At 39.3% G+C, this 27,068-nt stretch overlaps 1 protein-coding gene across 3 annotated transcripts in view; it reads right to left on the bottom strand.

The window, feature by feature from the left end:
- The window catches only part of PLCH2 (phospholipase C eta 2), a 1,923,638-nt gene that overhangs the window by 177,316 nt on the left and 1,719,254 nt on the right, over positions 1 to 27,068 (bottom strand). For all 3 annotated transcript variants that reach the window (XM_044062990.1, XM_044062992.1, XM_044062991.1), the window contains exon 21: positions 16,500 to 16,579. In XM_044062990.1, the coding sequence (XP_043918925.1) occupies positions 16,500 to 16,579 (80 nt within the window). The remainder of the gene's footprint in view (positions 1 to 16,499; positions 16,580 to 27,068) is intronic.

Genomic DNA, 27,068 nt, shown 5'->3' on the forward strand with positions numbered 1-27,068 from the left:
TTAGAAGGCCCATGAAAACTATAATAAATGAAAATGCTTAAATGATAGACTGTTTACTTTGAGTGAGAAGCTACAATTCAAAATTTCCAGACCATCTTACACACACACACACACACACACACACACACACACACACACACACACACACACACACACACACACACACACACACACAAATGATAATCTTTTCTGTTGGGTGGTTGCAATCAGTGGTTGCAATCAAGTCTGTCTTTCTAACAATTTTTTTTTTTAACTTCTAAAGCCCACTAGGCATAGCTATCCCTTTTTAGCAATGACTCAGAAGCACCGTCTAGTTAAGGGATTTGTTCACAGTCACTGAGTTTGCAAACTAACTCAGAGACTCAAACCCAGGATTACTAAAGTTATCGGCAATGTTAACTGAGAGCTTCCATTTTCAATTTGTATCACTCCCTGTCTTGCCTTTTCAGTTATACGAACTTTCATTCTTTCTTCTGTCCCACATTTTTTATTGCCGCTACTTTATCAATTTTCTTGTTTCTGAAGAGAGGGTAAAAACTTTGCTGGCCTGTACTTCCTGACCCTTGGTAGTTTACATGCTTATTAAGAAACATTTAATCCCTGAATTTAGAACATTCATCATCATCATGATCATGAAGACAGTAATGCAGACAATTGGCCAGTTTTCTTCTTAATCCTCACTAGTGGAACTGCAGTCCTCGGGTTAAGTCAAACCCAGACTTGTACACTGACTCTTCAATAACAAAATCAACATGATGGTGCAGAAACTAGGGCTCAGCCTCCCTTCTCCCTCCTACACCACCTTAGTAATGGGCACTAGCAATGTTGCCCCTTCCACCAAACCTGACTCTACACCTTAATGTCATTAAAATCTTCCCATAACACTAGCACTACACAAGACAGACTCAGACACACAAACATTAACAAACACACACAAACAACACTACATCCATCTGCAAATATACAGAAACTCGCACACAAAACACCCACCCTTTACTCATCCCCAACCTTAACCTAACTCAGATACATACATACAAATGCACACACTCTCATCCCCCCAACTCCACTCGGCATTCCATACCACTGACATCTTCACTGTTTGGCCATCCATGCAGTCGACATTAAATCACACCCCCTGCATTTGTTGAACAAATGTACATTTACCATAAATATATATATATATATATATATATATATATATATATATATATATATATATATATATATATATATATATATATCTGTGTGTGTGTGTGTGTGTGTGTGTGTGAGTGTATGTGCATATGATACACACAGATGAGCTCAGTGTGTTTGCATTTGTAAGCTTTTTTTTAATCAAAAGGGCAGTTCATAACAGGATGTCAACATTTACTTTGTGGTACTGCTAACCAGTAAGGTGTGGGATTTTGCCCTTTTATAGGTTCATAGGTAGGTACTAGGCTACTGGCCCTAGGGCCTATACAAGCCTAGCCAAAAAGGTACCCTGGCTTTAGCCACCCAAGAAAATTATTTTCCTGTGCCCCTGTCAAGCAGAACCACAGAAATGATCCCCGGGGTGAATTTCTTATTACCCATCCAATCATCAATATTTTTCTTGAAGAGTGCTAATGAGGAGCTCTGTTTGACATAGATAGGTAGTCTGTTCCAGAGTATGGGAAGTCTCTGGGAAAGGAATCTATCCCTCCAGCATGTTCTGTTTATTGTGGTGACAAGGTTTAGGTCCCTAGAGCGTGTAGCTCAGAGGGACTGGGATTTATTTAAGTGGAGCATGTCCAACAGCTCTGAGTTTGACATAGCTTTGTATGTTAGGCAGAGATCGCATGTGACAGAGTAAAGCTAGAGTTTTTTGAGATGGTCTGCGTAAGGCATCTGTTTGAGGCCAGTAATCCTCTTTGTGAGGTATTTTTGCAGCCTTTCCAGTTGTTGTAGATGTCTTGTGAGGTACATACCAAAAGGGGCATTGTACTCTATAATGGGTCTAATGAGTGATTAGTAGAGGAGAACAATTACCTCTTTTTTTCTGGATGAGAAACCTTTTGTGATGAGGTGTGCCATGTAGAAGGATTTCCTGACTACTGTGGTGATGTGATTATCAAAGGAGAGACTACTGTCCACCTGTGTCCCAAGGTCTCTTATCACACTTTTGGTGTTAAGTAGACTACTGCCTATGTGGTAGTTCATGGGTACAGAGTTTTTACCAAAGGGGATGACAATGCACTTTTTGGCATTGAGCTTGAGACCATCTTTGACACCAGGCATCTGTCTCAGTGAGGCCCTTTTGTAGTTTGTCCACATCGTTAGGAGTTTCGATTATGGCTCCTAGTTTGCAGTCATCTGCAAACTTTGTTAGCCAAAGACCTTCTGTGTTGGCCTGCACTTCAGAGAAATAGATACCAAACAGGAGAGGACCCAGGACTGAACCCTGTGGTACTCCACTTGTCACTGGTCTGAAGTATGATTTGGAGTCTGCTACTTTCACAGTGTGGGTTCTGTCAGTAAGCCAGATGGCAGCCCATCTTGTGACATAGGGATTTATACCTAGTTTAGTGAGTTTATCTATAATTCCAGAGTGGGGGATGGTGTTGAATGCCTTGGCGAGATCTAGATAGGCTGTGTGAACCACCTGACCCTCATTATGGCTTTGGTGTCTACTTCAAAGAAGTCTATCAGGTTTAGGAGACATGATCTGCCTTTTACAAACCCGAACTGTGTGGGGTCTAGAGTTTGGAGATCTCCAATGTCTTTGTTTATGAGTTCCATGATGATAAGTTCCATGGCCTTGCAGACAAGGCTCGTCAGGCTAATGGGGCGGTAGTTCCCAGGGTCTGTTGTGGCCCCCCCCCCCTTTGTGGAGTGGGATAACTGTCACAGTGTGCCATTCAATGGGCAGAAAGCCTGAGGTGAGGCTATGATTGAACATGGTACTTAGGTGGGGTGCCAGTTCATTCTGTAGTTCATGTAGAAGGCAGCCTGGGATGTTGTCAGGTCCCATGGATGCTGTGTTCTTGGCTTTGGAGAGTGAGGTTTTTACCTGTGCAGCCGTGATTACAGGAACTTTGCATTCTTCCAGTATAAAGATGGGGCCTTTAGGGGGTGAGAGAGGGGTAAAGTTAGCACTGAACTATCTGCCAGGATGTTGGCAATATCAGTTGGTTGTGTATATTTTATGTCTTTGTGCTGTAACTCAGAGCAGATCCGAGTGTTGCTGTTGAGATTCTTGACATAGCTATAGAATGCTTTGTGGTTGTCTTTAGAATCAGTGACAATTTTGTTTTCATAACTAGCTTTGGGGGATTTTATGAGGGATCTCAGCTTCTTACTGATGCTGACCAGGGAGTTCCTCCAATCGTGGGATTTTACTCTTTTTTGCAACAGTTTCTTTCTTCTGTTATAGAGTTTGTTTATGGCAGAAGACCACCAGGTTGGCTTACTTTTTTTGGAGGATAGCATCTTGGTTCTGTCAGGGATAGCATGATCCATGCACTCGTGTAAGTGCTCATAAAGTGCATTTGTGAAGGATTCAGCAGTCGTACCTCTATTGTCCATCTGCATGGGTGTCGTGAAGTTTGCCACTTCTGTCTTAAGAAGCGTGAAGTTGGCTTTGGAAATTTTTTTACGGTTGTTTTCCTAATGGGGGGTGGGAGCGGGAAGTGGATGTCTAGGGTGATTAGCTTGTGGTCAGATCTGACCAATGAGGAGCTGACCTCTGGTGTGGAACACCGGTCACCCATGTTGGTGATGACCAGGTCTAGGATATTGCTGCCCCTGGTGGGGATGTGGATAAGTTGATCCAAGGCTTTGGAATTGATGATTTCCAGAAAACGTTGAGCAAAAGAGTTGGTACATGAGTAGTTTTCCCAGTTAATGGTAGGGTAGTTGAAATCACCCATTATTAGAGTGTTGGGTTGTACCTTAATATTTTCCAGTGTATCAAGAAAAGAGGAGTGGGGATCCTGGGTCATGGTGGAGAGTCTGTAGCAAGCTACAATCTGCATTGTGGTTTTGCCCAGAGTTAGTTGAACTTGGATAATCTCGGGTGCATTATACTGAGCAACTAGCTTGGAGGTGTGGATATCCTTAATGAATATGGACATGCCTCCATCTTTAGTGTTTCGGTCCAGGTTTGGTGGCCGATGCAAGGGTGCTCTCTGGAGCTTTGAACCAGGTCTCTGTCACTGAACTGATGTCAATGTTCTCCATTTTAAGGAGTGCCTTGAGTGAGTGCATTTTGAGTTTTAGACTTCTAGCATTGAGTAGCATTACCCACAGAGTTTGCTTGCTTGTACCTGTTACAGTGGTGAATTTGTCATTTGAACCTTGCCTAAAAAAGGCACTATAGGGGTGTCAAGAGCCTTTGCCAGCACCCAGAATCCCAAGGGCGACAGGTGCAGGCCATCTCTGGCAAAGTAGCGTGGTCTGTCGATCATGTCATCCCAGGCAGACAGATACTGGATTCCCTTAGAATGACACCAGAAGCTTAGCCAATTGTTAAAGTCAATCATTTTGTCCTTGTACTGGGGTGTCATTCTGGGTAATGGCAGGATGCTACTCAGGGCTAGGGTCATACCTGCCTGGGCTACAAGATCAGAGAGCTCCTCCATGTCTCTTTTCATGTAGTCCACGGAGGTACGTCTCAGGTCATTCACACCAACATGGACAATGACAGAGTCATATTTGTACTTGTTTTGGAGTGTCCTGAGTGTATGCATTATGTGTTGGATCCTGGCACCTGACAGGCAGCTGACAGTAACTTTTTCCTTGTTTAGCCTGGTGAGTGGAACATCAGTGTGCCTGACTATAGAGTCACCTATGACTAGAGTGTTGGGTACGTTATGCCTTATGAGCTGTAGTTGAGTGGCACACTGAGTATGTGTCATTTGGGTTGTGTTGGGGGGTGGAGGCTGCTTACATTTCTGCTTTGGAGGTCTCTGTTGTTTGGGCAGATTTGTACTGAGAGCCTCCGTGAATGTAGGTGTGTGATTTGTGCTTCTGTGTGTGTGTTTTGGTGGTGTAGGTTTTGAGGGACTATGTGATGAGTGTGGTGCAGTGCAAGTGTTTACCTTCTCCTCTTGACTGTCTAGGCCAGTCTTTGGTGAAGAGAGCTTTGCTTCCAGTTTGGCTATATATGTGCATTTCTCACAGGTCATGGTGTTGGGTGGTAGGAGGAGAGGGTTGTCTGTGTTCATGAGGCAATTGCTGCATTGTCTCAAGATGCCCAGATTCATCAGGTAGACAGGAGAAAACACTGGCAGCTGACCTTTAGCCATGCCTGAATAAGTGCTTATTTATTAAGTACTAAAAACTGTTTCCTCTAGACAAGTGAGGAAAGTTGAGTGCTGTAGTAATTTGTAACTTATTTAGTGCTTACAATGAGTTCTGAACAAGTGCTGAGCTCAAAGAAATGGATGAGTGTTAAAACTAAAAAGTTGGCTAGTTGCAAGGGAAATTTTGAAGAACAGACTTTATGGCACCAGGAATAGTTTAACCCCAGTTAAGTGGGGGGGGGGGGGGAATCATAGGAGCTCACAAACAGTCCTGGACACAGCAAATCCGTATCTGGACAAGACCTGCCACAGGAAAGGGGGAAGCAAGCTTAAATTTTTTTTCCAGTAAAGTGGAAATGGAGAAAGCTAGAACAGAAGTTAATCCAACTTTAAGAATCTGAGTGGGTTGGCCTTCACAAATGTTCTCTATCAGATTGAGTGAACTAATGACACTAGACTGGGAGGAGTGTCACAGATCAAATATACAGTATGGGCGGGCAACTGCAAGGCCACCATGTATAAGAACACACAACACTAGAGAGGGTGGGTGGGAAAAATTACACTTCCTAGCTGTAGCCACTAAATGAAAGTTTTAAACATATCAAGGAGCAGACTTGAGAATGCTTTTAACTGTAAACAATTATCAAAAATGCACAGAAAAGCTTGGATAGAGCACTCACAAACAGAAAATACAACTCTCAGTGTGAAAAAGCAGTTTACAGTTAAGTAATGTTAAAACAGTATAAAATAGTACATAAATGCAGTGAAACAATTAAAAAGTTTCATATCAGTGCAAAAGGTAGTAGATCAACTGTATAGCACAATTATCAGCATTTCAGAAGTGCAGTTCAGTGAAATAAGTGTAAGAAATAACTTATCTGGCTCTTGGAATATTAAGGAATTTCCACTTATTCAATGCAATCCAGAGCCTGAGAAATGCAAGCACGACTTTTACAAGACACAGGGTTTATATAGCAGTAAGAATGGAAGAGTTGGAAGATCAGATTACTACTCAGCCCCTGCTATTACCCAATCATTCATACTACAGAAGGTCAGGAGGCCTTGTTACTCTCAATAATAATGAAGACAATCAGCAGAAAATGGCTGCCAGAAACACAGGAAACTCAAACAAAACTACCAGCTTAGACAAGAGGCCTCTATCAAGATTATGCCAACTGAGCAGAACACAGAAACCTCACTTTAAAAGCATAGAAGGAACACCCACAAAGAGAAAATACAAGTCTCAGTACGAAAAATTAGTTTACAATTTAGTAGTTAAATAAAAAAATGCAATTATAGTAATGCACACTATTACAGTTCCTAGCTGTAGGCACTAAATGAAAGTTTTAAACAGATCAAGGAGCAGACTCGAGAATGCTTTTAACTGTAAACAATTATCAGAAATGCACAGAAAAGCTCGGATAGAGCACTCACAAACAGAAAATACAACTCTCAGTATGAAAAAGCAGTTTACAGTTAAGTAATGTTAAAACAGTATATAAATGCAGTGAAACAATAAAAAAAGCTTTATAACAGTGCAAAATGTAGTAGAGCAACTGTATAGCACAATCATAGGCATTTCAGAAGTGTAGATCAGTGAAATAAGTGTAAGAAATAACTTATCCTGCTCTTGGAATCTTAAGGACTTTCCACTTATGCAATGCAATCCAAAGCCTGAGCAATACAAGCAATTCAGAGCCTGAGCAATACAACCTTTTACCACTGTTTTGCTGTCTCAAGTTGGTATATATAATTAGTAAGGGGTGTGACGGGTCGCATTTGGGCTTATCCCCTATATAAAATATTTTTTTCAATTTAGCAAGTTTGTGGCCAATGCAGTCTATGTCTATATTGATTTAGTGGGTCAGTGATTCATATATATATTTATAGGTTCTATATTATATTCTTGAATGCCAACAATGTCGAATCTGACATTGTCGACATGAGAATATTGAATGCTCAGAATCTCGAGCGTGTAGACGGAAATCTCCGTAAGGGAAGATTTCCGTTTACTGCAATGTAGTGCGGTCTCGGAGTTAGTATATTTAAGTAGCGGGGGTGTAGGGGGGCTTGCCCCTCTTCTTAAACCCATGAGGGTACTTTTTTCTTTTCTTTTATAACATTGACCATATGGTGTCGACCATATGTTGTTCAATGTTTTCAACCGTTGATCTTATAACATAGACCCTATATATATATATATAGATATATATATAGATATATATATATATATATATATATATATATATATATATCTATATATATATATATATATATCTAAATATATATATATATATATATATATATATATATATATATATATATATATATATATATATATATATATGATTATCTGTGTGTGTGCGTATGTCTGCATGTGTTTGTATAGCTATATGTATATCTAGCTATTTCTCTCTCTGTCTGTAAATCTCTATATCTATCTATATTTATCTATCATTCTATCTATCTTACAGACAGAAAGAGATGTAGCTTTTTATAAACATTCACAAATATATCTGCATGTTTATATGCTTACACCTATTTGTGATTTTTTTTTAATCAATACATATAATCAATACAAATGACTCTGTCATTGTACATGTTGGTGTGAATGACCTGAGATGTACCTCCCTGGACTACATGAAAACAGACATGGAGGAGTCCTCGGATTATGTGGCCCAGGCAGGTATGACCCTAGCCCTGAGCAGCATCCTATCATCACCCAGAATGATACCACAGTACAAGCAGAAAATGATTGATTTCAACAATTGGCTAAGTTTCTGGTGTTATTCTAAGGGGATCCAGTATCTGTCTGCCTGGGATGACATGATTGACAGACCTAGATGCTTTTCCAGAGCTGGCCTGCATCTGTCATCCCTGGGCTTCTGGATACTGGCCAAGGCTCTTGCCACCCCTATAGTGCCCTTTTTAGGTGGTGCTCCAAAGACAAATTAGCACCGTAACAGTTACAAACAAATGCAATCTGAGGGTCATGCTGCTCAAAGCTAGAAGTCTAAAATCTCAAAATGCACTCTCTCGAAGCACTCCTTAAATGGAGAACATCGACATTTGTCGTGTAACAGAGACCTGGTTCAAGGCAGCATAAAGCACACCTGCACTACCAGGCTATAACTCATCCCACACCTTTCAGCCTCAGAACTTAGATCAAAGCTCCAAAGATGATGGTGTTTCCATATTCATAAAGGATGTGCACACCTCCAGACTGATAGTCCAACATAACGCATCTGAGATACTTCCGGTGTAGCTAACATTGGGTAAGACAGCGATTCAGGTCATAACCTGCTATAGGTCCCCAACCATGTCCCAAGACTCACACTCCACGTTCCTAAGAACCCTGGAGAATATTAGGATCCAACCTAACACCATCATACTGGGCGACTTCAACTGCCCCTCCATTAACTGGGAAAACAACTCATGTACCAATACACTTGCCCAACGTTTCCTGGAATGCATTAATTCCAATGCTCTGGACCAGCTCGTTCTTACCCCACTAGAGTTAGCAACATCCTAACATGAGTGACCGTTGCTCTACACCAACAGTCGTCTCCCTGGTTAGATCTGACCACAAACTAATCACCTTGGAAATTCACATTCACATTCCTTCCACCCCCCTCTCCCCTGCAAAGGTAACCACCATGAAAAACTTCTCTAAAGCTAATTTTGGGCTCTTAAAAACAGAAGTGGCTAACTTCACGGCACCCATGCATATGGAGAATAGTTGCACCAAATCATACACCAATGAACTGTACGAACACATACACAAATGTATGGATCTCGCCACACCCAATAGAACCAAGACACTTTCCTCCAAAAAAAGGAAGCCAATCTGGTGGTCCACTGCCATAAACAAACTCTACAACATAAGGAGGAAACTGATGCAGAATAAGGTGAAGTCCTAAGAATGGAAAAACTCTCATCAACCTCAACAAAATGTTGAGATCCCTCAAATCCTCTAAAGCTAGCTATGAAAACAGAATTGCCACAGATAGTAAAGACAACCACAAGACCTTCTATAGTTATGTAAAGAGTCTCCATGGCAAAACTTAGATTTGCTCTGAGCAATTGCACAATGGTACCTCCTATACCAAGCCAACATATATTGCCAATATACTGGCTGAAAGATTCAGTGCCAACTCCCCCCCCCCCCCACAAAGGAGCAATCACAATACCAGTAGATTGCCAGGCACCCAGTATTACTGCTGCACAGGTTAAAACAGCACTGTCCAAGGCAAAGAATACAGCTTCTATGGGACCTGACAATATCCCTGGCTGTGTTTTACATGAACTACAGAGTGAACTAGAACTTCACCTGTGGGCCCTGTCCAGTCACAGACTCCCCTCAGGCTTTGTCCCTACCAAATAGTGCACTACTACAGTCATCCCTCTCCACAAAGGAGGAGTGACTACTGACCCTGGGAACTATCATCCCATTAGCCTGATGAGTCTGATATGCAATGCTATGGAATGCATCATCATGGACCTAATAAACAAGGATATAGGGAATCTCCAAACTCTGGATCCCACACAGTTTGGTTTTGTGAAGGGTAGATCATGCCTGCTCAACTTGGTCGACTTCTTTGAGTCAGTCACCAGAGCAGTGGATGAAGGCAAGGTGGTTCATACAGCCTACTTTGATCTGGCCAAGGTCTTTGATACTATTCCCCACTCAGGAATCATAGAAAAACTCACTAAGCTATACTTCAACCTCTATATCACTAGGTGGGTTGAAAACTGGCTCACAGACAGAACCCACAGTGTGAAAGTAGCTGACTCCAACTCAGACTGCTGACCAGTCATGAATGGAGTCCCACAGGGTTTGGTCCTGGGTCCTCTCCTGTTTGGTATCTAGTTCTCTGAAGTCCAGGCCAACACGAAGAGACTGGCTGACAAAGTTCGCAGATGATTGCAAGTTGGGAGCTATTACTGACTCCCCAAGTGATGTTGACATCCTACAAAAAGGCCTCACTGAGACCAACGACTGGTGTCAGAACCATAGCCTTAAGCACAATGCCAAAAAATGTGTCATCATCCCCTTTGGGAAAAACCCGGTTCCCATAAATTACCACATCAATGGTAGTCCACTGAACACAGAAGCCATTATAAGAGATCTGGGAACAGAGGTTGACAGCCACCTCTCTTTTGATCACCACATTGCCATTGTGGTCAGAAAGTCCTTCCATGTGGCACATCTCATTACTAAGGGTTTTGCATCCAGGAAGAAAGAGGTGATTGTCTCCCTCTACTCTTCCCTCATTAGGCCAATCATTGAGTACAATGCCCCATTTGGCATGTACCTCACCAGACACCTGCAGCAACTGGAGAGGCTGCAAAAGTACCTCACAAAGAGGATCCTAGGCCTTAAACACTTGTCCTATATGGACAGACTCAAACTCCAACTATTCTCTGACTCATATCGCCTACATAGAGGCGACTTCTGCTTGACTTACAAACCTGTGTCTGACCCAGCTCTGTTAGAAACTCTACATCTAAAGAAATCCCAATCCCTCCGTACCACATGCTCCAGAGACCTCAGCCTGAATACCACAATCAACAGAACATGCTGGAGGGACAGGTTCATAACCCAGAGACTGCCCATGCTATGGAATAGACTTGCCATACATGTCAAGCAGAGCACCTTACTGGCCTCTTCAAGAGAAATCGTAATGATTTGATGGGAAATAGAAAATCCCCGCCCCCTCCACGGGATCATTCCAGTGGCTCTACTCAACAGAAGCACTGGGAACTAAGGTCAGGTGGCATGATGCCAGGGTAATCCTATTGGGCTAGGCTTGTAAAGGCTTCAGGGCCATTAGCCTAGTACACATATGAACCTATGAAACTAAAATAAATGAGTGTAAACTAACAATAATGTTCTGATCACATACTGTACAAAGGCTCAAAACAACAGAGATGATTAATACAAGATTTTTTTTCACTGATTGTTTTCTCAGTGCCATCAGTCTGGACTTATTTTTTTGTTCATTAATCAGTCTGCCAATGCATTTCGTAATAACAACCATAAGAAGTTGATAAACAGGTTACAAACCATCGTTCTTAAACTTACCAGTATTATAGATAATCTGTAATAAAAACACAAATCTGATAGTGAAATCCGAATCAAGAATGAATAATCAAAAAATAAAATAAAAAAAAATCTCAGCAATTAGGATCACAGAGAACTAATTTTATTAAAAACTAAATGTGGTGCAGCGGTTAGCATTGTCGCCTCACAGCAAGAGGTTCTCCCATTCGATTCTTGGCTGGAGCGCCTTCTGTGTGGAATCTGCATGTCCTCCCCATGGTTGACTGATGCTAATGACATGCAGGTAGGGGCATGTGTCAATGGGCATGCCTTCTTTGAAGGTTGGGCGTTGGGCTGGCAACTCTGCACCGTAAAAACCCACTGCCAATCATTAGCGGATGGGAGTTCCGCTGTGGCAACCCCTAACCGGGAAAAGCCGAAAGACCTTAGTGATTTTTGTCTCATTCAATTCAAAATGGTGACTTCTTCAGAACAAAGGCCATCTATCTAACCATAGCACATTTAAAGAACTTCTTAAAAATGTATTGTGATATTAAAAAAAAAAAAATACTTTGACATTTGGCACTAATTTAAAATGCAGACATACATAATATTCAGAATAAAACAGAAAACATTTTTAATAATGTCCTAAATTATGTCCTAAACTCTCTTGCCCCAACTCACAAAATCAGAACCAAATCTAATTTTGCATCCTGGCTCTCCAAAGCTACTCATGCTTTGATGCATGAAAGAGATGCTCTATGGAAAAAATGGCAAACCACTAATCCTCCTACCTTTCTCCAAGGTTATAAGCAACTCAGAAATCATGTAAAAAATGTATTATTTTGGATAAATGCCAGTATTTCACTAAATTTCAAAGCTCTCACCTAAATGACCCCAAAAAATTCTGGAGTACTATCAACTCCCTGCTCCACACTGGTTCTCCTACCATCCCTAAACCTTTCCCCTATCACTCCCTCTCTGAAACTGCAGACTTACTTAAACACTTCATAGACAGCATTTCTAAACTCCTGTCCTCTTGTAACTCTGCTCATCCCTTCTCTTCTGTGTCAACCTCACCTCCTCCTAAACCTCTGTGCTCCTCTGTCTTTCAGCCTTTTACCTTGTGACCTGTTTCTACTAAATAATATCAAATCCCTGATTCTTAAACTAAAACCATGCTCTCCCTCCACTGATAAACTCCCACCTCAATTTCTGAAAATTGCTGCTGACTCTATTTCATATCCATCTTAATCAACTGCTCCATACAAGACTCTACCATACCAGAAATACGGAAATCCTTCTATACCACTACTCCACACAAAGATGGCAACTCTGTTCAACCCTTTAACTATAGACCAATCGATAGTCTCTCACCGCTGTCTAAGACCCTTAAAAAATGTAAACATACTCAACTACTGTCCTACCTCATTCACAAAAATCTCCTCTCCGACATGGTTTCTGCCCTAAACACAGTACCTTGACTGCCTTACTATCCTTTACTTGAAAGGTTGCAGAAGCTAGGGACAACAACCTTCTCATCTCATGTCTATTCCTTGATCTCTCTAAAGCCTTCGGCACTGAGTCGCATCCCATCCTTTTTAACAAACTCTCAGACCTAAACTTCTCTTCTTCTACTCTTGGTTGGAACCAGTCCTACCTTACTGGCAGAAAAAAAAGCTGTTGATGGCAGTAGGCTTTCTCACCCTTCCTTGCTGTTCAAACAGGAGTACCCCAAGGCTCCATACTTGGACCGCTCCTTTTCAACATTTTTACCAACAACCTACATTCATCCTGCAGTCTCTCATCTGTAATACAATACGCAGATGACTCTACTCTCTTATCTATCTCCAATACCATCTCTGATCTACACACACTAACACAAATTTCCTTTATCTCTGTTGAAAAATGGCTCAGAAACTATCAACTAATCCTTGACCCTAAGAAAACTTAACACCTTCTCTTCCTACCTCAGACACTCTCTCACCTTAAATCCAACTTTTCTCTTTCCTCTCTAGATAGCACCACTATCTCCCCTGCCTCACACACCAAACTCCTTGGGGTAATAATTGATGACCGACTAAAATTTGACTTGCACATACAACAGACCATCAAAAAACCCACCAAAAACTTGGGCTACTTTATAGGAACAAAATTTTCCTCACTACTGTCACTAAATGCACTCTTGCACAGACATTTCTCTTACCCAGTCTTCTATATGCTTCTCCCATCCTTACCAATATCAAAATACCTCAATGCAGAAATTGGAACAAACATGCAACAAAATTTCCAGATTTATTCTAAACCAACCACTCTCTTCACATCACTGCCTCTCATTAAATAAACTTCAGTGGCTTAAATTTCCACACCTTCTCCTACAATTGCAACTCCACACTACCTCTTTCATACTCAACAATCCCTCTGCCTGACCTTCTCTCGCCTCCCATGTTACTCTCTATCCCCCCCCCCCCCGGCCTCTCCGGAGTGCTGATCACCATCTTCTCTCAGTTTATAAACACAAAAGGAATATTAACAAACTACTTAACAAATGCTCTGTCTCACTAAATTGGAACAAACTCCCGCTCCATATTAGATCCAATGTTTTAAAAAGGAGCTTAAATCCCACCTACTAAACTTGAAATGATGCCACTAGCTTCACCACACGTAGTCTTAGTGTCTGCCACTGTATAATCTGTTGCATATTCTAACTTTCTTTCTGTTAGTAACTTCTGCTTAAACAAACCTCCTAAACCCTCAGCTCTACTACTATAGCCCTATTATAGCCCCCTCCCATTCTCCACACTACCCCCCACTTCCTATCAATGTCTTTCTTTTGAACAATTATCCTTTTGTTTTTACTCTCATATGTAGTACATTTTAGTCCACTACTATCAGTGCAACCCTTAATGTTCATACTTTTTTTCCTTTGTTTTTCTCTTTATAATTAATTTCGTATTTGCAGTGTTGTTTTTAATAGTTTTTTGTCCTGTATGTTTATCTTTGCTTATGTTTGCTGGGGCGCTTTCCCCTTGGGTCCCCTCTGAAAATGGGTTGCTTACTATCAATGCAATGCAAATAGTTAATCACCTTTTCTTTGTTACAATTATTTTGTATTGTGATTGTTATTTAATATTTGTATATTGTCACTTTATTTTTACTTATTTTTGCTGGGGCTTTTCCCCTCGGGTCTCCACTGAAAATGAGTTTGTTTGCAAACTCAGTTGGACTAACCTGGTTAACAAATGTGAAATAAAATAAATAAAAATAAAATAAATAAAACAATTGCTAATAAAGGTACAGGACTTTGACACTAATTTATAATGTAGGCATAATTAATATTATGAAGAAATATATAAAAATATAATAATGCAATGGCCAGTATAAGTGCAGGACGAATAATCCAGTGCTACGTGTGTTTCATACTCAAAATATATTTCAGGTTATTGTGGTCATTAAGACCAAGGAGTGATTGGACTCTAACTTCAAGTGTTAATATAGTTCCTGCTTGTCCAGAATGGTTCTGTAGTGACCTCTTCTTATTTTTATCCATACACTTTGAATATACAAGAAATGGACTTTTTGTATTTCTCGAAGTTCTTTATGTTCAATAAAGACCGCTGTTCTTCATCTTTGTTTTAATGGGATGATAATGCTCATATATGTGGCAGCTTCTGTATGATTTTACCTAAAGCTGTATATTAAGGCTGTCACAGTTTCAGCACATGCCTGTGTACACCACAACTCTGCTATTGCAGTCATTGTGACCTTTCATACATCTTTCACATGTATTATTTCAGTTATGTGGCTCAAATATACAAGGCTCTTCATAGAAGCATCTGCATTAATGTCAGAACGCATAGTTTTTGTAATATCAGATGACACTTTTAAGAAATTATTTATATGCTTGGTTGCTAGGAATCACTTTCTTTCTGAACAAATCTCTATGTTGAGCCAATAAACCAAAAGTGGTAAAAGAGTGATTTGGTTTTGTAACAAATTAGTTTACCCCCATGTAAATTGCTGAGACTTTTTTTTTCATTTTTAAAATTTTCCTATGAGATTCCTTTTAGAGAAAAACAACCCTTCATGAATCATAACTGTTTGTTGATTTTCTTAGATTTATATTATATAGTATTTATTTATTTTATTTGTGTATTTATTTATTTATTGACATTTGATGACTGAGAAAGACTGACTTGGTCAGAAACCCATTTTCAGTGGAGACCTGGGGAGAAAAGCTCCAACAGTAGTTATAAAATTTGGCAATAACAGTAAACATATAACAATAATTTTTAAACAGCATTGAATAGATACATGAGGTAGAATAAGTATTGAAAGTACATACTAATTTACGTATTGGACAGAAAAAATTAACATCACATAAAAATATATTTTTTACAAAATATAAATAATGGGTTGGAAAACAGACAAATGTTTGATAGTTCTGTAGTGCAAATATTCATTTTTAGGGAAAATAGTATAAGTGAAAGCAGTAAGATAGAAGTAACAGTGATGTTTAAATGTAAGGAGTTATTAGGGAGACTGTGCATCTATTCAATGCTGTTGAAAATTTGCATTAAGGAAATTAAGAATTATTTGGAAGGGGATATGGGGGTGAGAGGAGAAAAAAATTAAAATTATTAGGATGGTAGGAAGAAAGATGTAAGGGTAGAGAAAGGAAAGAAAATAGGAAGGTAGGGGTTAAATGTTAGTGGTAGGTAGCAGCTGCAAAAATCTGGCAATTTACTCAAACAAAAATCCTGTGAAGCAATGCATCGGTCCCACGCCCGAAGCTGCTCTGATAACAAATCTCAAAGACATTTGGATATGGAAGTTGTAGAATAAAGATGGATCTCCAGCTGCAAAGCAGTAGACTTTCATCAGTCATAGCATGTAATGCTTCACAAACATATATTTAGATCAGATATACAAATTATTTAAAAAAAAAAAATGTGAAGCAAACTCAGTTCCTGAAATCTGGTATTAACTGTTCAAGCACACCTAAGTCATCATGACAAAATAATGCTGCAGTGTTTACTTTTTTGCATTTAAGATAGTTTATGTCATATCAGTGAAGAAATAACCCCGGAGATCAAAATACCAGCAAATTTGAACCAAGTTTTGTGTTGCACCCCAAGTACTTCATTTTTAAAATATTAGAAAATATAAACCTTTTTTCTGTATATACCTACCTTACCAGTGACATCATGGAGCATAACATGAACAAAGATGGATGCCTCCTCCATACCTTCCAAGTAGACATGACGGTAACCTAAAATGCAATAAAAGAAAAATCATATCTACATGTGTAACCTTCCAAGTTTGCAGACAAACTTTAAACCTCCTCTAAAATGAAAATTACTAATAATGAACCTAGGTAAAAAAAAAAACATTATATGACAATGTTCAACAGAACATCTCAGCAAGCCTACTTAGCCAAGCATTGCTGCATCTCAGCACAGTAAGAGAAAAAAAAAACTTTTTAATTTAGAAACCATACACAAAATTCTTATCAAGAAAATGAAATTGCCTTTGGTTCATACTTAACAAATGCAGAGTTGCCTTTAGTGGTTATCTATTTATTTATTCACATTACAGACATCATACTTTAATCAGCACTCATGGGCAACATACATGTGCCCAGTTCTCCTCTGTTGTCTTCTAGTTTTTTTCCTGATATATAAAAATGGAAAGAAAGCTGTGTATGTTTACTTAGTGTAAATCTATATAGTTTTCTTTTTCATTTTATCCTTGACATATGCTGAGATATTTTTGTTAATTTTATTATTTATTTTTTTGGCATTTGTTTACTAAAAAAGTGTAATTGGGTTGTTGTCCTTTTTCAGTGAGGGTCCAGGGAGAAAAGCTCCAAACACTAAGCAATAATGATATCAGAGAAATATACATGAGTATATATCAGTACAATTTAACATTGGATTAGAAAACAAACAGTATAGTGTAGGAACATAACTTTCTTTTATGTACAGTAATTGGATGCTAATAATTAAGTTTAAACATTGTCTAGGAATAAAGCATACAAAGTATAGGACCATTTTGATATGTACAGTAGCTATATGCTGTGCTAAGATAATGTATAAAGTTAAATCTGATAGGGGAAAATAAAGTCATAAGGCAGTATAGTAAAGTCAATACCAAGACTGAGATAGTTATAAAGTTGGGGAATATGGGAAGATTGAAAAGAGAAGAGGGGGGTAGGAGAAATGAGTGACAGGAAGCAGGATTAGTGTGTCAAATTATAATAAAGGGAATGAGTGAATGGAGGGGTGAATGATAATGGGGTAGAGTGTAGCTTGTATAAGGGAGGGGTGAGTAGAAGGTAGGTTGAGTGAGAACTGGGGCAGAATGGTGTTAGAAGAAGGTGCTGTTTATTATAACAGTGCTTAGTTTAGCCAGATGTAGAGCAGGAAAAGAGCCACAGATTAGAGTGAAGTCTGAATGACTGTTCCACGATTTAGATAAAGAGTAGGAATTTAACTTGTATCCAAGAGACTTGGTTGGTTAATGTATAGCAAGAGGCTTTTGATAGTTGGATCGTAGTGGTTGATTGGGGGTATAGATGTGTAAAGTTATATTTAGTGCAGGACGGGTAGATGGACAATGTATGACTTTGTAAGCTGAAAGCAGTTGTATCTTTGTTTAATGGTGGGGTAGCTCTAACTACGTGAGACTTTTTAGTTCAGTAAGGGGCATTTGTTGAAAATATAGCAATTTTATTATATCATTATTCATGCCTTGGCTGGAGATTCATAAGGATGGGAGCAGTGCAAAGAAGTGAAGGAAGGAGGTACGTAGGGACAAATGGATGTTCCAAACACACTACAGATGGGTTAGTGTAAGATATTCAGAACACTTCCTATTAAAATAGAACACAATATCTCACCTATAAGAATATGTGGTTCTAAACTGCATAAAATAAAATAAAATAAAATGCAAAAAATGTAGCAAGCTTTAAAAGTGGCCTATATCTGAAAATGAGTGGGAAAAAGTATATGTAACAGGAATAGCAGGTATTAAGAACCAGCATGCCAATCTGCTGCAAAGGGAATCTAAAGGAAGACTTTTTCATTGACATCTACATATATTGTTAAAAGTGTGTATAAGGACAGTGCATTGTTGGAACATATGAATGCAAACAAATCCTGATCAGAAAGAAGCAAATATAATTTCCAAAAGATGTGTAGGTTTTAAGCAGAAAAAAGGTCAATGCTACATAAATGAACATGTGGGTAACCATCCTTTGGATGAGTGAGGGAGATGCTTATGGCAGCACAACAGCAGCAGCATTAAGGTAAGTAAAGAGGGGTAGATGCAAGTGTGACACCCCTGCACTGGCCCAATAATCAAGGAGCCTCAATCCTCACCACTAACACCAGTGAGGGACGTACACATTGGGAGTATGAGAAGAACACACACAGTAAAGTACAATTTCCCTTAAGAGACACAGAGATCACAGTCAGTCTGGGGCTGGCTTCTTCCTTTTTCTACAGATCCCCAATAAGACTCCCCACTGGCAGAGCTAAAGGGTTAAGAGCTCAGCTGAGGGGTCAAGCCAAGAGCTCCAGCACCCTCTCTGTTCAACCAGTGCTTTGTGTCCCTCCCCAAGTAGCTGACACACACACACACTCACTGACTGAGATTTGATTTATATACAAACACAGACACACACACACACACACACACACACACACACACACACACACACACACACACACACACACACACACACACACACACACACACACCTGGGGAAGGCTGGCACAGGTTTACTAGCTATGCCCCCTTCTGCCTAGACTATAAGACAGTTATCACTGCCATCAATCCCCACTTATCAGCTACTTAAAGGCCCTTACAAAGGGTGACCAATCCTACTGTGTAATGCTACTATTATCCAAATGGTAAGCGTGACAAGACTAAAGGTATTTAAGAGTGCCTGTACAGTGTCACCATATGCAAGTATAAGAGCTTAAATATGTCTCCCATATATCAGCCACAAAGATAGGTTTATATATATTCAATAATAAATAATAAAAGAACAAGACAATACTCAAACAACACAGTAACTGCAGAGTTCAGAATCACAGGAAATATTTTGAAACATTGCAGGACAGTCTACAATAAATACAGGAAACATCTAAACTAATATTTACTATATTCCTATCTGTATCTAAGAGAAATTACTGTACCCTAGACTTACCTACAGAGCAACAGGCAGAAGTGCTGAATGGATGTTTCTAGGTCCAAGACAAGATACAAAATGCACAGTCTTTCTCTGAGACAGTTCTTAAATTACTATCAAATATTACTGCTTGGTCATCTTGGATGACATCACTCTTTGTCACTTGCCTTCAATTTCCAGGTTAACAGATACCAACAGAATGTTATTGTTTCTGTGTGAGAAGTACATATCTCTCAGATGTGCAGCTGCTAGGAAGCAGCTTTACATTTTAAACCCAGTAAAAAAAATTGCTTTCAGGACAATAGAAAAAAAATCTAGCTCTAGACATGGTGTCTGCTTGCTGCACTGAACTTGAGAGATAACACAATCATAAAATAGTTTGATTCCAACTTATTTTCTTGAAGTTTTGTAAATTACATTTGCACAGGTATACAGTTTATATACATTTCTGTTCTTTTCTAGAAGGGTACATTGTGGTTGCATTCTTGAAGTTCAGTACATAACATACAGCTCTGTATAAATCATAGCAATATTCACAAATGACATAGAATTGTTTATAAAATTGCAGCTAGCTGGGCTGGCAGCACCACAGCAAGTTCAGTGTGAATTTTAAATATTCAGTGGAAATGTAGGATAATTCTGGAGCTATCTAAATGTGAAATATAATGTAGATCAATATATGTGCATATACCTTTAAGAAGCTATCCAAGGGCTTGTACTAGAGTATAAATTCTGAGCACATGCAAGCCTGACTGCCATTTTGTAGTTACCTGTTGAGATGTGAACATGTTTGCATGTAAGCTCTGTTTGTTAACTAGTTTGTTCATATTTACTGATGCTGCTATCTATCCTGATGTGTTTGTATATATTAAAGCATCTGAACGAAACACCAAGCCTTCTTGTTATATGTGTTAGAGATGAACAAGCAACATGGTGTCAAAAGGGGCATGACTAAAGGATGTGGTATCAGAAGCAGCATATCTAAAAAGGGCTAAACTCAGAGCATGACGTTTAAAACAGCTTGGATAAAACGACTTAAGGTACTTATCCAGATGCTGGAGGAATGTACAGCTGTAGACCATCCCAAAACTGTGCACACTTTGTAAAACAGGTCAGAAAAGAATTCCAGGTATAAAACTTGCTCAGCACTATTTCTTTTTCATATATTATGAAAGAGGCATACAGAACGCTCTAAATAACATTCACATAAGCAAATATGTACAATATTGATAAAAAATATTCAGATTACTACAGAAAATGTTTGAAATAAAGTCTGAACTTCATGCAATGAATAAAGTAAAGGGAAGAGACTGCATTTTCACAAAGCATATGTATTTTCATATTAAGCAAAGATACCTGAGTTATCAGAAGTGTTTAAGGTGTTTGCATGTTTGTACAGTATTACAGCAAAGATATTTTGCAAAGTACAGCCATTACAAGGCATATTTCACAAAGTAAAGTATTTCAAAGAGTTTACTGTGCATTTGGATGTTGTTACAAGCTCACAAAACAGTTTGTACATGATTATAAGGGTTGTATTTTTGGTGTGTCTGTGTATACTTTGTGGACATGGCACATGGATTTTGAAAGCCCAGTGCACTTATATTTGACAGCAATATTGCTGAGAATTTGAGCAAGAGTACATTTTTATACAGGCCCGTTCGATTCTCAGTTAGAACGTCTTCTCTGTGGCGACATGCGTGAATGGGCGTTCCTTCGTTGAAGGTTGTGCGTTAGGCCCGGCAAGCCAGTACGTAAAAATCTACTGCCAATCATTGGCGGACGGGAGTTCCGCTGTGGCGACCCCTAACCGGGAAAAGCCGAAAGACACAAACAAACATTTTTATACAGGCTGCATTTTCTGATAAAGATGACCGTACAAACTGTACAAAGGCATTTATTCTGCTTAATTTAGCTGGGTCAGAAGCCATAGAAAGGGAATACTCATTTATTTATGTACCTGCTATTTATGCTGGAGAAGGGGAAAACTGACATATTGTTCTACTGGCTGAGTCAAGGGAGGATCCAGAGTGCTTAAAATGTAAATTTAGAGAAATTTGTAACCCCACCCCAGAGGGTTCCTATCATGTAGTCGAACTTTTACAAGTTTGAACCTCATATGGTCGAGACCACAAGTTCGAATTTGTAAAAGTTTGAGTGTTTGAATGTAAACCTCCATAAGCAGAGGTTTCCATTTGGTTCAAAGGGGTGTGATCTCGGAGTTGGTATATTTAAGTAGTGGGGGTTGTGGAAGGTTTGTGCCCCTGCTTAAAACAGTTTATTTTGTTTTCCGTTGTTTTTTTTTTTCCCTCCATATTCAAAGTTGGGGTGGCGCAGTGATGCAGCGGTTAACACTGTCGCCTCACAGCAAGAGGTTCTCCGGTTCAATTATCGGCTGGGGTGCCTTCTGTGTGGAGTTTGCATGTTCTCCTTGCGTTCGCATGGGTTTCCTCCGGGTACTCCAGTTTCCTCCCACATTCTAAAGGCATGCTTCTGGAGCATTTCTCCCCGGGCCTCCACTGAAAACAGGATCTGTGGAACCTAGTTGGACTTTCCCGGTCAACAAATGTTAAATAAAATAAAATGAATAGATAAAGTTTTGTAACTTGGAACATAATGGTTTGAACATTATGTGTTCAAAGTTATAAGACTTAGACTATGTTATATAGACCCCCTCCCCCCAGACAAATGTTATAATGGAAAGGCACTTATTTTGCACAAGGGATCAAACGCCTGGTGAAACATTTGCAGCACATATAACTGACCTGAGAAATAAAGCTAAAACTTGCAGGTCTGGTGACTTAAGGGATGCGTTGAGAAAGGACAGACGTGTGTGTGGTATAAAAAATGATGCTGTGAGAAAGATTTTGCTTTCTAACAGTGATTTAACTTGAATAAGGCCACTGAGATTTTTCAGATATACAAGCTCACAGAAAAACACAAAAATATGCTTACAAATGAGAGCAGCTCTATTAGGCACAGTGATAAAGCTCATGTTGATAGTATGCAGCATGTGGTTAAAATAAACAGGCCCAAACACATGGCAGCTGCAACTCTGCAGCACCTACAGGTAAATCCCGAAACGTTTTAGCAAATTCCAGACTTTTCACAGTCTCAGTGAAGCATAAGAGTGAGTCAGCAAAATTAAAATGATTCATGGCTTTCCCCACTTCTAATGTACCTAATTTCATTGCCAACTGTCGCAGTTGTGGTGGTAATCATGAATCTAAAAGGGATAAATATTTAGCTTTTGGTTTCAATGCCACAAATGTAATAAATGGAATAACTTCAAAAGATTTTGTAAATCAAAAGGCCCACATTCTTTTATTAAAAGGGAACCTTTTAAGAAACAAGTTGATCAGTTAGACTGTGACAAGCCTACTCTATGTTGATGGTGTGTCAATGCTTCATGAAACAGTCACTGCAGTAGATTTAAGTGCTGGTGATGAAGTATTTTGTACTGTTCAGATAAATGGCAAATCGGCAGAGCTCAAAGTTGACACAGGCTCTAAGTGCAACGTTATGTGTGCAGAAACATTTGCTAGTGCGTGTAAAGGTGAAAGGCTTGATTTGGCAAGGTGTGCAAATTTTGCTGCTTATGGAGGTGAAGAAATTCAGACCAAAGGCTCAGTAGTAGGCTTTCATGTTACTCAGCAGGAAGCAGCTACGACTTATTATTTTTTGTGGTCAAAAGGCACATTCAGTTATTATTAGGGCTCAGAGAATCTTTGAAAATGGAACTGCTTTCATTTAATAAGGAAATCCAGTAAGTTAGCATAAAAGACCACTACTCTAATTTTGCCCACATTTTTTCAACCTATGCAGATCTCTTCCAAGACAGACTAGACAAACTTCCAGCTGTGTTCACCATGAAGTTAATCCAGAGGTCACACCAGTTATCAGGCCAGTGTGTAAAGTTCCAATAGCCATGCATGACACACAGTTAAGGCCGCCGAGTTAGACAAAATGGTGCGACAAGGTGTAATTTGTCCAGTGGACACTCCAACGGAATGGGTATCTTCCACGACAGTAGCTCATAAGAAAAGCTCAGATGACATCAGAGTATGATTGATCCACAAGATTTGAACAAAGAGCTAAAAAGGCCTCATCATGCACTGCACACAATCAAAGAAGTTGCAGCCTTAATGCCAAATACCACTATTTTTTCTGTCTTAGATGCAAAGAGTTCATTTTGGCAAATTCAGCTGGACAAAAAATCCTCATTGTTCACCACCTTCAGTACTCCGTTTGGCAGGTACAGATTTTTGAGAATGCCATTTGGGATAAATTCTGCAAGTGAAGTCTTTCAGAGTGCAATGGAGCCAATTTTTTCTAGGTATCCTTGTGCTATTATAATAGATGACATACTGATAGGAGGTCGTGATGAAGCTGAATGGGACAGAAACCTCAGAAAAGTTCTAGAAAGGGCATGTCAAGTGAATCTTAAGCTCAATGCACAGAAATGTAAATTCAGGCTACAAGAAGTTCCTTACGTTGGTCATTTATTACAGCCATTCTCGAGATGCTAGCTCCAGACAATGTTCAAGCCCTGCAACGTTTTCTTGGCATGGTCAACTACCTAGGCAAGTTCATTCCAGACTTGAGCCAACTATTTGCACCACTTCATGAGCTGACATGTAAAGATGTATCCTGGTCTTGGTCAGAGCAACACCAAAGACCATTTGATGTCCTGAAACAGAGAATTGCTAGTCCACCAACTCTTGGATACTATGATGTTCACAAGGCAGTTACAATTTCCTGTATTGCTTCGAAATTTGGTCTTGGTGCAGTTATTCTACAAGAGGATCAACCTGCTGCCCATGCATCGAGAAGTCTTACCCATACTGAACAGCAGTACACCCAGATCGAGAAAGAGCTTTTGGTAATTGCGTTTGCATGTTCGAAGTTTCATGATTATGTTTATGGTAGACATATCCTGATTGAAACAGACCACCAACTATTAGTCACTATCCTGAGAAAGCCAATGCATTCAGCTCCTGCCAGACTGCAACGTATGATGCTGAGATTGCAAAAATACAATTTCAATCTTGTCTACAAGAAAGTCAAACTTCTTTAACTTGCTGATAAATTATCCAGATCACCCAAAAATAGCCACCGAACAGAATGACAATCGAGGTTCTCAACTAACTAATGATTTTGTAGTCATGGAAGTGGGGTCTTTATCATTTAAACAAAAGTTCAAAATGTCGATCGCTGTAAACAGTGAAAATGCCGATAATCGATGTCTGTTTTGTGAGATCGCGGTACAGTGAAGATCAGGAAATTTACCCTTTCCTCACTGTAGTGCGATCTCAGAGTTGGTATATATAATTATCAGGGGATGTGGGGGGGTGTAGCCTCCCACAATAAAGGATTTGATTATTGGCATTTTCGCTGTTTACAGCGATCGACATTTTGAACTTTCGTTTAAATTATATAGACCCATGGAAGTGCATAATTTTTCTTCCACACATCTTGATGAGCTGAGAGATAACACAGCCACAGATTCAGTTTTACAGAGGCTCAACCACTTTATCGAGGATGGCCGTCAAAGACATCTAGTTTATCTCAAGAAGTGCAACCTTATATTCCATACAGAGATGAAATTTTGTCTGACAATATCATAATAATAGGTCCAAAAGTAATTGTTCCAAAGTCCTTGCAACCAGAGTACATTTCTATTTTGCATCGTGGTCATCCAGGAACTAAATCTACCAAAAGAAGGGCAAGAGAACTAGTATTTTGGCCTTCTATGTCACAAGACATTGAGAGACCACTTTTATCTTGTTCAGTATCTAATAGTACAAAGCCAAATCAACAGAAGGAACCACTTCAGCTTAACCAGATTCTGGAACTACCTTGGTTGACCCACTGATATCTTTGAGTGGTATGGTCAACATTATTTGATGTTAGTAGACTCTTTCTCCAATTGGTTTGAGACTGACTTACTTCCTAACTTAGCATCTAGTACAGTCATTACTAAGATGAAACATCATTTTGTTGTACATGGATGTCTTGACAAAGTTATTTCTGACAATGACATGCAGTTTACAAGCCAACAGTTCAAAAGATTTGCTGAAGAATGGGACTTTACTTATGTCACAAGTAGTCCAAACTAACCACAGTCAAATGGTTTGGCAGAACGTGCAGTTCAAAGTGCAAAGCAGTTACTTGAGAAGTCTAAATGAGATAATCGTGATGTTTTCTTAAATCTCTTGAATCTCCTAGATATTCCTCATGATAAATGTCTTGATTCACCTGCTCAGAGACTTCTGTTGAGACAAACTCAGTAGTTAATTGTTGGTTCCATGTGTCAAGAAAAGAAGATCAGTGAAAGCCAATCTGTTGAAGAAACGCCTTTCCCAAAGTCCGACTATGATAAGACCAGTAAATGGCTCAATCCATTATGAGAGGGAGAAGTGGTAAGGATGCAAACATCCAGAGGTTATGATCGGATTGGTGTCATGAAGAATATTGGTCCAGAGCCGAGATCGTGCATTGTAGAATCTGAAGGAGCAACTTTTAGGTGGAATCAGAAATATTTGAGACCAGTGTCCGAGCTTACACCACAGCAGATAACCTGTGACAGAGACTCATTATCTCAGAGTGAGTTGTCCAGTGTTCCAATTCCAGAGGAAGTTCCAGAGGACATTCCTGTTCCTATGACGAATCCAGAAGTTCCTGATATGAACTGTGCACTGCAGACTGTCCCTGTTGCTAAATCTAGTCCTGACTATTATATTATGAGATATGGTCAAATCTCTAGCAGATACCAAGCAACATGGACATGAACATTGTGTTTTGCTTCTGATGTATATAGTAATGCATGCCTATCTCTGATATTCCTTTGCATGAAGGGCAATCTTTTTAAGAGGGAGGATGTAGATCAATGTGTGTATATACCTTTAAGAAGCTATCCAAGGGCTTGCACTACAGTATAAATACTGAGAACGTGCAAGCCTGACTGCCATTTTGTAGTTACCTGTTGAGATGTGAACATGTTTGCATGTAAGCTCTGTTTGTTAAGTAGTTTGTTCATATTTAATGATGCTGCTATCCACCCTGATGTGTTTGTATGTATTAAAGCATTTGAATGAAACCCCAAGCCATCTTGTTATATGTATTAGAGATGAACAAGTGACACATAACAAGGACATGAATGTGCTATTTATAGGCTATTAATCACAAGGACTAAATATTAGCTTTCATATTGAAGTGCTTTGTGCTACTACAATAAAACACTCAAAATGGTTCTCCTGTAAAGGTCAGATTTCAGAGCTTAACAAATAAATAAATTACAAAAAAAAAAAACCACACGCACAACAAAACCACCAATATGCTGGAATACTGTGAAATAAAATCTGATGCTGGTATGTGAGCTATCCTTGAAACACTAAACGGATCCACAAACTTCGAAAAACACGAATGAAGCAACAGGAACCAGTACTCCACTCTAAAGGTTGATAGACAATGTAAACTTTTAATAAAATATTGAGCTACACACTCAACGTGCGAAAAGAACCACAACAGTACAAACAATATAATCACATTAAGTGCTTTTCGT

The sequence above is a fragment of the Protopterus annectens genome, chromosome 2.part1 (assembly GCF_019279795.1).
Source record: "Protopterus annectens isolate FY-2018-M chromosome 2.part1, PAN1.0, whole genome shotgun sequence".
Lineage (NCBI taxonomy): Eukaryota > Metazoa > Chordata > Ceratodontiformes > Protopteridae > Protopterus > Protopterus annectens.